General features: G+C 45.8%; 1 protein-coding gene across 2 annotated transcripts in view; it reads right to left on the reverse strand.

Annotated features, from left to right (window-relative positions):
* Masp1 (mannan binding lectin serine peptidase 1) overlaps positions 1-17,243 on the reverse strand; it is a 70,799-nt gene that overhangs the window by 38,098 nt on the left and 15,458 nt on the right. For both annotated transcript variants that reach the window (XM_032900034.1, XM_032900035.1), the window contains exons 3-5: positions 8,467-8,644; positions 7,192-7,323; positions 4,711-4,907 (exon numbers count right to left, since the gene is read on the reverse strand). In XM_032900034.1, coding sequence (XP_032755925.1) covers positions 4,711-4,907; positions 7,192-7,323; positions 8,467-8,644 — 507 coding nt within the window. The remainder of the gene's footprint in view (positions 1-4,710; positions 4,908-7,191; positions 7,324-8,466; positions 8,645-17,243) is intronic.

Raw genomic sequence — 17,243 nt, forward strand, 5'->3', positions numbered from 1 at the left:
ACCAGTCAGCAAGTCCTGCTCCCCAAGTCACTTTCTCTGTGACTAGAGGGACTTTGACATATTAAGGTTTTTTCCATTGGTAGAGAATTTGACATACATGCAATGTGTCTTGATTATGATTGCCCCTCACATCCTCTTCCACCCTCCCCAGATCCACCACGTCCCCCTACATGACCAATGTCTTCCTTCCATAATCGACTGCGTCACTTCAGTGCCTTGCATCTGTGCGTTGCTGTATGGTCACTTCCTGGTACCCAGGTAACCTACCGGGCCACTTCCGTAAAGAACATTTTATCACTGTATCTTTATCACCTGCCGAAGCTCCTCAGCTGGAAGCGAGCCTTTGTGACCCCCTCCCTCATCTATGCTGAGCTTTTGACTGGCCTGATATCGAACAATTCTTCTAGAGGCAACTACAGCTGCAGAGACACCGTTTGACGGGAGTCCTTCCAGAACTCTCTTCTCGCAACCCTTCCGTCTCCTTTTCTGCAGGGTTCCTTGAACTCTGTGAGGAGGGGTGTGATATAGATGACCATTTAGGGCTGAGGACAATAACTCATTTTCTGCAGTCTGACCAGGTGTGAGTCCACGTATTTAACCACAGGCCATCGTAAAACGAAGCTTCTCTGACACAGGTTGAAAGCTTCATTAGCCTCTGGGTGTAGAGGTGAGTGTTTAGAAGGCAGTTTGACAGTCTATCCACTTAGCGAAATGATAGCAGTGGGTTCTTTCCTGAGGTCTACGACCTACCCAGGCATAGGTTCTTTGCCAAATCTATAGGGCCAGGCATGAGTATTGTCCTGCGGTGTGGGGCTTAAATTCAACTATAAGGCTGTAGGTCACTGTAGGAGGAGCGAGTCAGCAAGTTCTCACTAGCCGCCCGCAACAGCTCACGCATGCGCAGCAGGTGTTTCCACATTTCGCTAACCCTGGGAATCTGTCTGATACCCAGAGATGAACAAAGACAGATCACGTGACTGGTGCTGGCTGGGCAGGAGAAATAGTTGGGGACCAAGGGGAATCATTAAGTTCATTAAAAGAGTCTGCCTCTGCTTCTTACCAGGCTGCCGGGATCTGTGTCATTGATTCCTGCACTTTCTTACTCCCTACCCCCAGGGATCGTTTTTTGCAGAGCCCAGGGCTAGGGCAACAGGTCACCCCATAACTTTTATGCCACTATTGCACCCAAGGGCTTATCTTGCAAAAATCCTATTATAGATCACAGGGCTCACACCTGGGTATGCCTGTTGGTGACTGTTCTCCCTCAGCAACCTCAATGGCACCACAGGTACTATGAAAGCTAGGCAAAAAGAAAGAAACTACTAGGTCAGGACCTGCTTGACTTCTCCATGACCTGTGAGTCAAGTGTAGGGTGTCTTCAGCAACAGAGTCTTACCATTTAGCTCTGATGGGTGGCAAAGAGCACATAACAATAGCTTGTTTTGTTTATCAGGGTTCTAAGGGATCTCTCTGACTAACAACTTGAAGGGTAGTGTCCTACACCCGCCACTGGGTGTTTTGTTTGATAACCATGGCTTCTGGGAGGAGCATTATTCTCCCATTTGGGTGACTCCACTTAAACTCTTGTGTATAAACCAAACAAACAAACAAACAAACACACAAACAAATAAATAAAACGAAACCTCTAAAATGGCTCTTTCAAACATCTTTAGCGTTAGTTTTTCCTCCTGTCTTAGTTAGGGTTACTATTTTTGTGATAGCAAACCACCCCCAAAAGCAAACTGGAGAGTAAAGGATTTATTTGGCTTATACTTTCTTTTTTTGTTGTTCGTTTTTCTTTTTAAAGAATTATTTATTCATTTTATGTATGTGAGTACACTGCCGCTGTCCTCAGACACACCAGAAGAGAGCATCAGATCCCATTACAGATGGTTGTGAGCCACCATGTGGTTGCTGGGAATTGAACCTTTGGAAGAGCAGTCAGTGCTCTTAACTGCTGAGCCATCCCTCCAGCCCTAGCTTATACTTTCATATCATTGTCCATCATTGGAGGAAGTCAGGAATGTAACTCAAGCAGTGCAGAAACTTGAGGCAGGAACTGATACAAGGGCCATGGAGGTTTGCTGCTTATTGGCTTGCTACCCATAGCTTGCTCAAGGCTGCTCTCTTATAGAACACAGGACCACCAGCCATTCACAATAGGCCGCCCATCAAACACTAATTAGGAAAATGCTCAACAGGCTCACTTACAGCCCAATCTCATGGGAGGTATTTTCTCAGTTGGGGTTTCATACTTTCAGATGCCTCTAGCCCGTGTCAAGGTGACATAAGATTCGCTGGCACATCTCCCTAACCTCCTTTGCCTTACCCTCCTAACCCAATGCCCACTTGAACCTTTCTAGAACCTTCTTTCATCCCATACCACCTGTCCCCTGTTATCTGCCCTCCCTTAAAACCCCACTTCTCACCCTGCCATGGCCTCTTTCTAGTTTCCTGGCTTCTACAGTTACTCCAAAATAAACACATATATCTCAAAATTCTAAGCTAGCATTCACAAGTGAGAGTGGACATGTGATATTTATCTTTCTAGGATTGGGTGACTTCACTCAATGATTTTTTTCCCCCAATTCCATTGATTTACCTGAGAGTCTCACCTTCCTTTATTACTGAATAGAATTTCCTCGTATCTATGTCTGGCATTTTCAGTATCTACTCATTAGTTGATAGACATCTAGGAGACCATGTCCTCCTAGCTACCGTGACTAGAGCAGCAGTGAAGATGGGAGATCAGTTATCTCTGTAGTAGGATATGGATCCTTTGAGCAGATACCAATGAGTGATAGATCTGGCTTGTTTAGTGACTCTGCTTCTAGTTCTTGAGGAACCTCTAGATCAGTGGTTCCTAACATTCTTCATGTTGCAATCCTTTAATCCGGTTCCTCATGGTTTTTGTTCCTACCTCATAACTGCAATTTTGCTGCTGTTATGAATTTATGCTCCTGTTTCCTGTTGCTCTTAGATGACTCCTGTGAACGGTTGTTCAACCTCCAGTGGGGTCTTGACTCACAGGTTGAAAACCTCTGCTCTACGCTGATTTTTTTTTTCCACAGTGGCTGTATCAATTTATGGTCCCACTAATGGTTTCATCCCAACCTCACAGCACTTGCTGTCACTTGTTTTCTGGATCTTCGCCGTTCTGACTGTGGCAAGATAAAATCTCAAAGTAATTTTAATTTGCTTTTCTCAATGGCCAAGGCTGTTGAACACTTACATTTTGTTGTTGTTGTTGTTGTTGTTTTAATCACTTGTATTTCTTCTTTTGAGAGTTCTCTGTTCTAGTTCATTTTTTAAACATTGGGTTGTTGCCCTTTTTATGTTTAGTTTTTTGAGTTCTTTGAATACTTTAGACATCAGTCCTCTGTCAGATGTATAGCTGTTGGATGCCTCTTTACTATGCCCGTGGTTTCCTCTACTATACAGAGGCCTTTGAATTTCACAAGGCTAACAAGAGAGACTCCTCAGGGAGCAATACAGAAGAAACTGAGAGCAGCTTCTGGTACCAGTATGACACTTAGTCCTGCAAAGGCCAGGAATAAAACTCTGCCATCAGCTCAGATAACCTTCGAAGTGGTTTGTTTCTCAGAGCCTCAAGGTAAGAGTCCCATCAAATCGATGTCTTGAATTTAATCCTATGGGATTCCAAGTAGAGAGCCAATAGAGCCTATTTGGGACTTCTGGTCTACCAAAGTGTGATAAGAGTCAATGCATGCTGTTGTGTTGGGAGCACCTTATCCACAGCAACACCAACACGCCCATGTTTCCTGCTGAGTCAGCTGCAGCCATGACCCCTCTTAGCTTCTGATTCACTAAGGAGCAAGCCAGATATCAAGTTCTTGAGCTTTCTCACAGGGGTTCCTGTGCTTCTCTGCTTCTGCCACTGCACCCTGTGTCTACTTATCAGAACTTGTGGGCCCCAGTTCCCATCTCTTTTGTTTCCTTGAACAGCTCAGAATCCACACAGCTTAAACAAGCACCTGTCTACACAGTCAGGGGCACCTATATTTCTCTTGGGTTCAGCATCTCCCCCGAAATCAAAGCCCAATATTCTGCTTCACTCAGACACTTCATGTAGGAATTTCTAGGTACTTCTAGTGCTCTAAGAACTTCTGATCATATTCCCTGCACATCTGAGAACTGTTTCTCTTACCATCCCAGCCAAAACTCAAACTTAAGTTACCTTGTGTTTGACTGATACAATTAGAATAACTTCAAATGTTGCAGTTATTGGCCTTGGGCTCTTCTCCCTCATTATTGCCTTCATAATTATTTCGTCCCTCAAACAAAACCACCAGCATAATGTGTGGGATCAGGTACAAACCAAAAATGTGAGCACCTTTTCCAGGGTGTATCATGAAGTTCAAGATGGCAAGTACAACCCATTAATCCATGAGTGCAAGGCCCCATGTGACTGCACAGGGTGCACACTATAGTGCTGAATGTGTCTCAGGGGACATTCCCAAACTATTTGACTTTGTGATTCTTTACCTCATATTACCCTACTGGCTAGGGAGCCTGTTTGGGATCCCAATCTGCATCTAATGAAACCAAGATATCACTTTAATCATTCTGGAAAGCAAGTGGCTCGGCTTCCAGACCTAGGAGAAGCTGAAGAGCTAAAAACCTGGCACTCTGACTTTTCCCAATTGAGCTAAGATGCACCCTTGGGACAAACAGCTATTGCACAATTACCTTAATGTAGTCATAGGGACAGGGCACCTCAGGATGGTCTTCAATGTCAAAAATGTCCTCAAACTGCAGGGTAACCATGAAGCCCTCCTCCAGGTCAATGGTATAGGAACATTCAGAGCTCTTGGGGTAAGGGTTGGGGTAATCCGGGCTGGTGATTGTGCCTGTCCTCTGGGTAAAGAGATTGCCACTGCATTCCACTGTGGAAAACACAACAGAGAAAATGGCACACTACTGATACAGATCACACACACACACACACACACACACACACACACACACACACACACACACCCTGCTTCTCTGCCACTGTGTAATCTTTCCAGCATTCCCAGGAGGTGGGAAGATAAGGAATTCCCATTTTCCTGGGACCCTGAAACTCTGTGGAAGGTTATGGTTCATCCACCATCACCGGTGGGAAAATCTGCAGTCAAGACTCAATCACAGACTTCCTAAGTCTCTCTCCAGATGGGCTTACACTGGATGATGACCCTTGCCATGGGATCCTCTGGCAGGGGCAGGCAGCCACTCTGAGAAAGAACAGTTTTGAGATGGAGGGGTCAGACGCTGTGTCCAGACCTCTTTGGGTCTTCCTTCCTCCTTTGCCCACACTTCTTTCAGATTTCTGTTCAAAGTCACTCTTGGTCCTCATCTAAGAAAAGTCCTTCCTACTCTCCACTCCCCTCCACACTCCCCTCTACCCCCACACCCTCAATGCCCAGCTCCTGCCTGTCTCTGGTTGGTCGCATAGCTCCGTCCTCTCTGACATCACGACATACATTCTTTTACTGACTCCTTGCCTATACTTAACAGAGCTTTCTGAACTACAGGATTCTGCTTTTTTTTCTGGCTATCCAATACCCTGGGAACCTATCCATGACTTAGCCCACTCTAGACTTCTGAGCCTTGGTCCTTTGGGCGGGTCCCTCCCAGGCCTGTCGTGTTCATGTTTTGTAAGCCTTTGTTCATTCGGTTCATTTTGCAAATGAAGAAACAGTAGCCCAGAAGGGCAAGCATGACTAATGTAAAGTTCCACCAGGAGCTGCAGAAACAAGGCTGCTTGAATCTCCATCTGTTTTCACTTTCTACCTCTAGCATCTTCACAGGGATGTGTCACCCGCCTGGGGGTTAGAAATGATTCTTGGGAAATCTTAACTCTCCCTATTCCCTGTGCACAGACAGATATGTAGTTCATAAGCATAGACTGATACCTGTAGCTTTCTAAAAACGGTTCTTGGGGTCAGGATGAAAAAAAGTGAGAATCCTTGACCCTGAGCTTTCATAATTTTCTTTGTGAAAATTTCCTTTTGATGCTACTACTTTATGGTGATGGGCTAATATAGAAGGCATTCAGCTTTATTTAGCAAGTTTTGAAGGAGGAAGTATAGAACTATTGCCTGCAGCCTTGGCTTCCTCCAGTGAGCCCTCTCTAAGTTACCAGGGTCTTACCAGGGTCGTTCTAACCCATGGGCAAGTCCCCTAAATGTTCTAAGTTCTACCACTCCTCTGAGTCGCTTTAGAATCTGTTCTCCCTGTGTTGAGCGATGCTCCACAGTCCTTCACTTTGGGCAAGGGAAGCATCTCAGCCCCAACCTGAGCTGCCAAGCAGAAGCCACGATACTAGAAGGTGATACAGCGAGAGAGCGAACGGGGCCCTTTTCTTGCTGTCTTTATCATCTTCCCTCCTCCATCCTGTGGTCTGTGGTTCTCTCTGTTAGAGAGGGACAGAGGAGCTGCTGACACCCAAAAGGGAAAGGACCCTTTGGCTGGGTTTATGGCTCAGAGGGAATGGGCTGGAAAACCCATGTTTCTCATAACTGGCACAGGTTGGCTATTTGCAGTAGGAGAGGAGACAGAAGTGAGTGGAACAGACTTTCTGCCCTGGAAAGACAGCTCAATTTCAGAGCCCCTCTGACAGTGGATCATGGGCTCCTAATGGGGCTATGTCAGTGCAGCAACTATACAGTGTATGTATTCTTGACTTCTTTTTTAAAAGTGTTCTTTGTGTTTCTCTCCTCTCTGTCTGTCTATCTGTACCCCCCCCTCTCTCTCTCTCTCTCTGTGTGTGTGTGTGTGTGTGTGTGTGTGTGTGTGTGTGTGTGTGTAATACAGGGACCAGATGATACAGGGACCAGAGTTCGATGTCACTTGTTTTCCTCTCTTGCTCTCCGTCTAAGTTTGGGAGAGGGTTTCTGACTGAACCTAGAGCTGGCTCACTGTTTTGTTTCTGTTAGAGTGGGGAGCCAGCACACTCTTGGGAGTCTACTCGTCTCTGTCCCCCCAGAGACATGCATCAAAAGGACCAGCACAAGCACATGAGTGCAGAGGTACATTTTCCTGCTTGTCCAGCAAGATCTTTACCCTGAGGGTCGTCTCCCCAGCCCTGACTTATTTATTTTTAATGGTTTACACTAAGATCTTCCCCGACCTTACTGGAACATGCCACATAGCATGACCCAGCACGGAATTATCCCAAGGCCCTACCTCGGCAGGTCCTGTTGTCTGTGTGGAGGATGTAGCCAAAGCGACAGGAGCAGTAGTAGCCGCCGATGTAGTTGTGGCAGTAGTGGTCACAGGACAGCTCCTCATCTTCCCTTTCCTTGCACTCATCCACATCTGTGGGGCAGCCAGAGCCTCCCATCAGCCACCACATGTGTGATGATTAAACCATATTTATAAAACACTTAAGGTCACTCATTGTTTGGGAAGGGTCACACCTTTCTTGCATTTGATTCTGTGTAAAGCTCAGAGGTGGTCGTTGTCGCCATTCATCAAATGAGGTAAGTAGAACACAGAGACGTTAGGCAACTTGCCCAAGATCTCAGAGAGCTAGGTTTGAACCTCACCAATCTGAGTCTTGGTAGAGGTAGTTACTACATGGTTATGATAGTTGATAATTACCACCCTGGGTCGCCAGCCTTATCCTGTGGATGGTGAAACTGAGACAGCTTGGCTCACCACCACACCCCATGCCCTCCGTCCCTGATATAGATTGAGTCCTGTCCTAGATGTTTGAGCATCCGTTTCTCCTATAGGCATATAAGTGGCCAGTAAGTCTATAAAAAAGATGCCCACCATTATTAGTATCAAAGGATACAATTAAAGCCACACATATTCACCACAGTAAATAAAGATGAGGGAAAATGATAGACAGCATTTAATGTTGATGAGGACATGGAGCCACCATAAATGTCATACACTGATATTTTCTTTGGAGAAAATCTGGCAATTTCTTATAAGACTAAACACAGCTGTCCTCAAACCAGTAAGTCTCCTTATCTTATAAGGAGTGTAAAAAACTACGCAAAGCCTAGGTATCCCTCGATGGGGAATGCACAAAAGCATTACAGTGTATCCATTAACATTGTGCAGCACCTTCTGTCCAGGGAGCTACAACACAGACGAATCTTAGCAACTTTATACTATCCCCAACTGTATTATATTCTGATGTTCATTTCAAAATACAAGAAATGCATATGAAAGATTTGTACATTTTACTTTATATTCTACAGTGAAACAATACATTATTACTAGGTGTTGAACAAGGAAGTGATATAATGATGTCTGCCGTTACTTTGAATATATCAAAACAGGATTAATTGTTGGCTGAGTGGTAGCTAGTTAGACAAGTGGATCTGCGATACAAAAATGCAGGAAGTCACCGCAGGCAGAATCCACGGGTGGGTGTCATTAAGGCGAGAGCCCAAGGCAGTGTTCATCTCTAGAGACAAGGGGAGACCTGATGAAGAGGTGACTTACCTACAGCCATGTAGTGGGCGTCAAAACCTGTGAATCGTTCCTCATTGGAGAAATCTGACCGGAAAGTGACAGACATAAAAGAACCAGGCGAAAGAACCACTTCCTGGCCCGGGGTCTGCTCGGTATCGGTGGTCTCCCTGCCACAGAAGGTTGCCAGCACCTGGTCTTCGGTTTCTACCTTTGGGGTCAAATGAAAAGGGGTAAAATGAGTGCTTTCCCATGTCAGCCTCTCTCTGGATCTCCGAGAAGACCGAGGACAGGGCTGGCCACTAGCAGATGAGGGCAGAGTTGGAAACTCAAACAGAGGGAGCTAGGAACGGTCAGATCTTCAGACCGCATGGGACTGGTGTAAGCGGAAATGTGGTCATGTGATCAGTTCCATTCGTTCTGTTCGATTCCCTCAGCAGGCACTTGGTGTGCGCAGCCTCACTGCCGTCCGAGTGAGTTATTCATTGAAAACAACTCCGTGGACAACTTGAAAAGAGCTAGATAGCCTCACAAACGGATTCTACATGCAGCAGGAACCTAACCACGCTAACAGGGAAAAGAAACACTAGCCACAGTAAGTCAGTCACAGAGCATCCAGGGTGTGCCTGCCACCAAACAAAGCGCGAGGAGTCAGGGTGGTGAAAGCTCTGAGGGATGGTGGTGTTGTGCCGAGCAGACACAAGTGGAGCTGGAACCGTGTGATGAGCGAATTCACAGAAGCAGTCAGGGCTTGAAGGCTTCCCAGTGCAGCACAAGCTACTGGACAGTAAGAGTGCTTTGTTTTAATAGCCATTTCCCCAGCCCGCGGAATAGAACCTGGCACACAGTTATTTATCCAATAAATATTTGCTAACAAAAACTAAAACTTCAAGACACGTTATGAGGACTCCGAGGAGCCAGAGAGTCGGTGAAAATTGCAGGAGGAGACTGTGTTGGAAAGGACATTGCAGCCCGTTGTGGTTGACCTTTGGTGACGTCAATGCTGCGAGTGGAAGACATTAACATTTTTTGAGCGAGAAGTCATGTACTCATAACTATATTTAATAGGTAGTCCTGAAACATTTAGAAACTGCTTTTGGAGGCGTCCGGAAATTGCATGCGTGTACATATTGAAATCAGACTCAATTTTTCCCTCCTTGATAAAAGAGTTCCTTACTTTGGAAAAGCCAGGGACCCTGTGAAAATTTGGATAACAGAATAGAGATAATCTGTTGCTTGCCGAAAGCTGACTTTTCGTGTCTGATTTGGAGAAACAGCTGGTTGCCAGTGTTATTCGTCTATGTGCATTTAACCTACTTCCTTACCCGAGCGACTTACAGCTCGCTTGACTCCTTTCAGCTTGTGTTTCTGTTTGTTAACATCTGCACTGATGTTTTAACCAACCTACAGGAAAAGATCCTGCGGAGAATGGTTTCTGTCACTAAAAGAAAGTTCTCAAAGGCCGTCTGTCTTGAGTGGCTTCTAATGAGTCCATTGTTCTGTCCCATAGCTAGTATGGCAGAATATCTTGACATCTGACACTTCTGTTTTGAAACTAATGGTTTATTTATTTAAAATAAGAAGGAAGGCAATTTGCCCTGGCAACAAAACACAAGGACAATTAATCACTAGTGTTGGGAACTGAAGTGTAAACAGAAGATGAGCTCAGGGCCTTGCTATTTGTTCTCTCCCTGCAGATAGTAGCGATCTCCCACAGACTCAGGCTGCAGAATGTGCCTTTCTCTACACAGCTGAGCTGCCACTCCTCGGCCTTCCAGCTGCTATTGTGGTTAGTGGGGGTTTCCAGATAACTGAAAGTTTTCTAACAGTCATCCTTAAAATCCTTTTCTATTAGGAGAGAGCGCTCGCTTTCAAATAAGAAGTGTTTTATGTGAACCATTATTTCCTTAAGTAGAATACACTAAGCTCTCCTTGGTGAGCTCCAACATCACAAATGTCAAACGCCACTATACTACATTTGAGTGGGACCCTCGGGATACTGAACCCATCTATTGTTTGCCCTGTTCGGCTGTAGGCCTCTGTAGGTTTTATATCTCTTTTACGAAGTGGTCTACTTAGTGTACAGAAGTAGCCTTACTTTCCATCTGCCCGTTTTTAATGTTATGAACTAGAACCCATTGATACTGCTCTTGTTGGAATTCAGTAGAAAGAAGATTTAATGGATTTAGAAGAAGGACAGGTGGAAGAGATTCTTCCGTGGGTAAATGCAAAAGCCCCAATGTTCTAACCTGGCGTTAGCGGTTTCCAGCCCCGTAAGAGAATAGACCTGTAGGTCTGTAGACATCTCAACACACAGATCTATGATGACTGGTGAAGATCAGCGAGTTTACGAACCCTGTAGAAACCATTGAAAATTGAACACCAATGAACTGTCAGGACTTAAGCAATAAGGACTCCAGCCCAGAAACCTTTCTGTAGCCTGGAAGTCCTGCAGCCTCTTGGGTTTTGCAGAGGGCAGGGCACAGGCTCTTTCAAGCAAAGTCAGCCACAGATAATCTGGGATAGAGAGCTACTGGGGACCTAGAATGGCTTTCCTCCCTCCTCACAACTTTTGGGATTAAGGCTTTTTTCAAGATGGTAAGCGTTCACCACCCGAGGGCTACCCCAGGCTAGAGAACAGGAATGTATGCTCTAGCAGAAAGCCAAGAAAACTGAGTCATAGGGATTTGTAGAAGCAGACAAGAGGCAGCCTGAGGTCCTAAGAATTTAGCCTGCAGCCCAGAATAGAAGCGGGGCATCCTGCTGAAGAGGAGGACCTGCCAGAGATTCAGTTTCTCTTCTTCCAGAGGAAGCCGAGGCCCAGTGGGGAAGTGAGTGCAGAGAGCAGAGAGATAACACTGAGCACTCCTGATATCATGTTTTGCTTTTGAGATGGTCCCGGGACTCAGGGAAGAGGCATCAACACAGGGAGTGTGACACAGAGTGTGACAAAGGACACAGGCACTCAGCCAAACAACTTTCCTGGCTCTAGAGCCTCTTGCAACCTTATCTTGGGCTCATGTTTTTTTTTTCCTCCCAGAAAGAATGTGGCTGAGTGACAGCTCGAGCCGTAACCTAAATAGAAGTCTTGGTGACCCTGGTAAACATTTATATCCCACTGTTACAAAGGGCTGCAAGATCATTTGCCTCTGAGTATAGCAAGATTGAGCTGTGGCTTCTGTTTTGACTGCCCTTGTATCTGGGCTCATCGTATCAGTGTGTCGGGGGTAACTTATCATGTGAAAACATGGAATGCATAACTGGAGGCCCCTGTGACTGACGATCACAGACTCTGCACTTCCCATTTCGTAGGATGGCAACTGTCTTGTTGTGAGCCATTATTATTTAGGGCATGTGGCTGCGTGTTGTCAGTTTGGTTTCTTTTAACTTAATTGTCCTGATTTCTGTCTGGACTATAATATGAACACTGCTAAGAATGACTTATTCTGTGACATGAGCTAGCAAGCATGCGTCCTGCCTTCGGGGATGTGAAATTTAGTAGGAAAATAATAGAAATGCTCAAATGAGTGCCCTATGATATTGCCAGGGCGTAATAACTGTACTGAAAACGGGCAGCCTTGGGCTTTAAGGAAGGAAAACAGATGTGTCCAGCTGAGAGGGTCCAGGAAACCTTTAGGGACTACTAGACATAGCTCAGTTGTAGAGCACTCACAGGCGACACCAAAACCCTTCTGAAACCTACTCTGGGCCCGTGAAGAACATTTCAAGCTTATTTTAGGCAGACATCAGCATCCGTGCTGAAATACCTTATTAATAATTTAGCTGATCTGGGGCCTTAGGATTTCCTTCCTGTATAATTCTAGGACTGTTCTAAAGAGGAGCTTGTGCAAATCTGGAAGGCAGTAGCCATTACTCTGATAATGTTGCTTTGGGCAAATGGAGAGGACCTAGTACGTTCTGACTTGTCTTCTTATCCCTCTACTCTATACCCAGCTCTCCCCTCCCACTATAGGCTCCGAGGAGCAGCAGGGGCCCGGAACTGCCATCAGATATGTGGATGTGGACCTTGAAAGGTGCTGTCGTCTTTGAGCCAAGAGTTCTAGAGATCTCCTTAATTAGATTCCTTTGTAGATGTCAACCTTTCCACGAAAACCAGGGCTTTAGGAGAACTGCTTGGTAGCTTCCTCTGTGTCCCTCAAACTTCCCACTCCCAACATTCTTCTCCCAACTCCCCTAATTCTTCCTACAAATGAGCTCTAACATTCATGATCTTACATGCTCACAGAGACTCTGATTCAACTCTCCTGATTGAATGGTGACAGGCAGCAGAATGCTGGAATGTCCATGGCCATTAGTTTGGGGAAGTATAATGAACTCAAGAAGAGTGGTAAGGAAACCACTATTGGAGTCTTGCTAAAAAGAGCATGCGAGCCCTGTGGTGGGGAATCAATTGGGAATTCAGTTGTGGTGGCTTAGAAGATGAGCATCAGTACAGTGGGTTGGTATTTCTGGTAAGAAGACAGCTATGGAGTACTACGTGTGGGCATGCGCCGTTGGCTGTGCACGACCTAGTTATCAAGAAGAAGCAAGTATCCACTGAGCTTTCAGAAGTGTAATGACCTAGAGAGGACTGGGAAGGGGTTGGGGATTGGTCCTTTCGCTAGAAAGAAAAGTAGCTGCAAGGTAAGGGTGAGGTCAAAGGCGTGGTGTTAAGGACCTGTGTGTTGACCTCTGAAGGACTTGAGGCTGAGTGTGGAATGTCCTATCACCCAAACCAGAGGTCAGATATGACTCTTACAGACTCTGAAGTGCCCTCTAAGCACAAAAGCCACCTGGGAAAACAACCCTGCTCGTCATTGTTTGCTGTTGTTTTGTTGTTGTTTTATATAAAGAATTCTATTCTCGAATCAAGAAGACTCAAAAGAGACATTAAGGGGAACGTACCAGCTTCAACTAGAAATGACGGGACAATTCAAATGAGATGAGATTGGGTTCAAGTAGGTTGAGAGCTCCTGGGTACAAACTTGAGCTCTGACTTAGGGGAAGGAAAGGATGTCTTTGAAGGTGGAATTATGAAGCCAGACGCAGAACCAAGACAGTAATCCATAGCCACAGAGAGCATGGGACTGGGACTCCTGTTCAGAGAGCAGAACTGGGTCCATCCCTAAAATCTTGAGCAGACAACACTGATATTCCCATCCCTTCCACTTTTCGGAGAGGACTCTACTACGTCCATCTTATTCTTTCATCACAAAGAGAATCAGGCACTCTGGCACTGTGGGCCGAATAACTTTCCCTGCAGGTTCAGGGGTCTGTGTCAAAGAGAAGCTGCACACACACGCCCGCTCTGAGTGTTTCATCTGCACATAGACACGGTTTAGATAATGGGACCCCAAACTTCAAGCCTGATCCCATTATGCACTTAGACGAAATTCTGCTTAGTGTTTGGAAAGGGCATGAGTGGTTTTGTCCTGAGTCTGTGGTATATCGTTTCTCAGAGAACCTGCAGCTGGCTCCTCCCTTCCTGAACACAGAGCCTTCTGCCATGTGACTTTGCTGCTCCTGGGCTGAGCTCCTGGACTGGTGACTGGTGCTGACAAAAGGACATTGCATGTTCGAAGGAACATGCATTTTCTAAACTGAGGCTGCACAGTTTTGTAGCTACTGACAAAGACTCTTTGCTTGTCTCAGCTGTAGTGAAGCTTCTGAATTCTCTGTTAAGCACACGTGTGCAAAATCCACTGTTAGCGAGATCCCTGCAAAGGCCATTTGGAATGGACTCCTCTGTCCATGCTCTTAGGTACCTGATGTGTTTTCTTAGCCTGCACTGGTCTCCAGGGATGTTTCAGCAACCTGACCTGGCTTCAGCAAGCAGCTTGTTCCATCAGATTATCTACAATATCTACCAACCCTGATGTTTCCCACTAATCATTTTTTTTTTTACCCTGTGAATTTCTATACCTCAGCTGTATTTGGAACAGGGTGCGAACTCTAATAGTAGAACTAGATACAATAGTTAAGTTCATGTGAACTTTGTAAACATTCCGGAGTCCATTTGGTGTCAGATTAATTGAGAGTTAGCAAAAGCCTGGAAATATTCTTAGGAAATTTTTAGCAAGGAAATCACCATCATTGCAATCCTTAGACGGGGGTAATGTTCCTGAGTAGAGCCTACATGCTATTCTTTTAATGTTATTCTTTAGTTGTTTGGTTTTTGTTTGTTTGGTCGGTTGGTTGGTTTGTTGCTGTTGTTTTTGTTTTGTTGTTTTGTTTGTTTGTTTGCTTGTTTTAAGACAAGGTTTCTTCTCCATGTAACCTTGTCCTGGATCTTACTCTGTAGACCAGGCTGGCCTCGAACTCACAGGGATCCACCTGCTTCTGTCTCTAAGTGCTGGGATTAAAGGCTGTGCCACCACTGCCCAGCATAATATTTTTATTTGTTAGTTGACTCTTTTCCCTTATCACTATTTCACATCTGAAACCCTACTCTGAAGTCACCACAAGAAGAAACCTTAGGATGCCCATTGGAGTATAAAAGTGATGGGGGCTGGCAATGCATTTCTACAAGCAATTCCTAGAACACCCAGTTGACTCCCTTTAACCACCAGGTGAGTATGTGAGATAATTTTGTACCTATGAACCTCAGTGAATCTCTGAACAGTGTTGATGCTTAGTTGACCCTAAGCTAACCCAGGAAAGGACCATTCCACTCAGCCCAGATCAAATTCCTGACCACAGGAGTCTGAGGAAATGGAATGATACTCAGCTACGCAGGGCTGGGGTGGTTTGTTACAGTGAAAGAGAATTTGTGGGGACAAGTCTGTGAAAGAAGTGTTTGGGGACGATGAGTAAATCTGACATTTGTGAGTGGACATTTTGAGTATGATGATCTAGTAGATTCCTGGGGTCTTAAAAGCCACTCACTCTTCATCTTTAGCCTTTTCTACACCCTTAACCATAAACCAAGGATACCCCCTACACTAGCATCTGAGGAAATAAGAAATGTGTACCTTCCAAGGCTGATCAGACCACTTGATTGAATTTACAGTTATTCCTTGGTCTTCTACGTGGGGATGTAACCTTGTTTACACACATACGTACACTGACTAAACATCACCAGAGTACAAAGCAGAGGGAATTCGAGTCAAACTACAGGTAATTCTTCTTTGCTTTTAGACTTAAAAGAAACTTGGGCTTGAAGATACATTGCTCTAATAAGCCAGACTTGAATGACAAATATGTAATATATTTCCCTTCATAGGCAGAATATATATATATGAACCCCAATGGACCCAAAAGTATACTGGGGCATTTGGTTAGAAGGGAACCATGTTCACCGGCAGGGACCAGGCCGGTGGATGACACATTAGTCTTGCAACTCTAACAAGTGGCTGCACATTTCAGTTAAAGAAAATGGTGGAAGCAAATTAAGTAAATGTAGCCGACACCAGACGATATCCCGAGCCTGAAGGGAAAGGTGATCGCTGGCATATCAGCGATCGTTAAAAGGCTCTTGAAAGCCAGTCCTGTGAAGTCACATAGCTGGGAGATTTTAGTTGACTTCAGATAGATGTGCTGGGGTGGACATGGGGGTGGGGGCGGGGGTGTCAATGCTTCAGTCCTGGCCCCACACCATGTGGCCTTAAAAAAACAAATGATGAACAGCCAGGAGTGGTGGCTCATGAAGGGGATCTCTGTGAGCTCCAGGATGAGGGAGATACACAGCGAGACAACATTGTCTCAACGAATAAACAACTCCCTAAATAAAAACAAACAAATAAGACGGTGACTCATCTTTATTCCTGTGCAACATCTTCAGCTCTGTGCTACTTCACCTAGTCCTGAGTACGTAATGAGTGTGACTCAGAGAGACGTCACGGTTTCAAGCAGAGACAGGTCATATGAATTCCTCAAAGGCTACACAGCCTGTGCGTAGCAAACGTGAGATAAAATTCACATGACTTCCAACTCTGGTCAAATAATTGGAATCAGACAATTGTATCAACTGTCAGAGTTGGAAAGGAGAGTTGAAGTGTACACTTTTTATTTCCTAGGTGGGGAAACTGAGTCTGGTTTTACGTTACATCCTAATGGCCCTAGTGTACTGATACCCCCCACGCCCCCCAGTGGTCTTATTTTACTGTATTTTTCAGCTAACCACAGTAAAACCTCTTAACGGAGCTTGACAACACCGCAGGAAGGTCCTGTCTCTGTGCAAAGGGCAGACACCATAAAGAATGAGGGGGCCTGAGAAAGAGCTCCCAGGTCCTGAGAGACTGTGGCTGCCACCGGTGCCAGGAAGGATAGCGAACTGAAGAAACCAGCATGGGCAGGGAGAGAAGAAAGGACCGGCAGGGGAGGGGCCTGGCCCGGAGCCTGGGAATTGGTATCCAGGCTTCCCGCAGGTGGGAGGCAGCAGTGCCCCACATCTCGGTTGGAGGGCTGGAGCAGGCTGCAGTGGGACAGCGAGGAGGCTCCCGGACAGTAGCTGGGAAGGAGAGCCAGCGTGGATTTACAATCCGTCCAGCTTGTGAACGGCTCAGAATCCTCCCTCTCACCTCTTCCTGGCTTGGGGGCTGCTCATTCACATGCAAATCCCTGTAGTGTAGGGTGGTTGGGCCCCACGGCTCAGGGCAGGAAAACAGCTTAGGGACAGGATGAAACAAAGGACGGCTGTGTTAGATAGCACGGGCTGCCAGGCTCAAGGTATGTCACAGTCTGGACTGGGGGGTGGCGGTGATCAGCCCGGCTTTGAGTAACCTCTCCAGCAGTTTGCAGGAACGGAGGAGCGATACTGCCACAGCTCCGAACCCTATCCTAACCCACCCTGTTTATATCCTCAAACCCTT

This window comes from Rattus rattus, chromosome 4, assembly GCF_011064425.1.
Source record: "Rattus rattus isolate New Zealand chromosome 4, Rrattus_CSIRO_v1, whole genome shotgun sequence".
Classification (NCBI taxonomy): domain Eukaryota; kingdom Metazoa; phylum Chordata; class Mammalia; order Rodentia; family Muridae; genus Rattus; species Rattus rattus.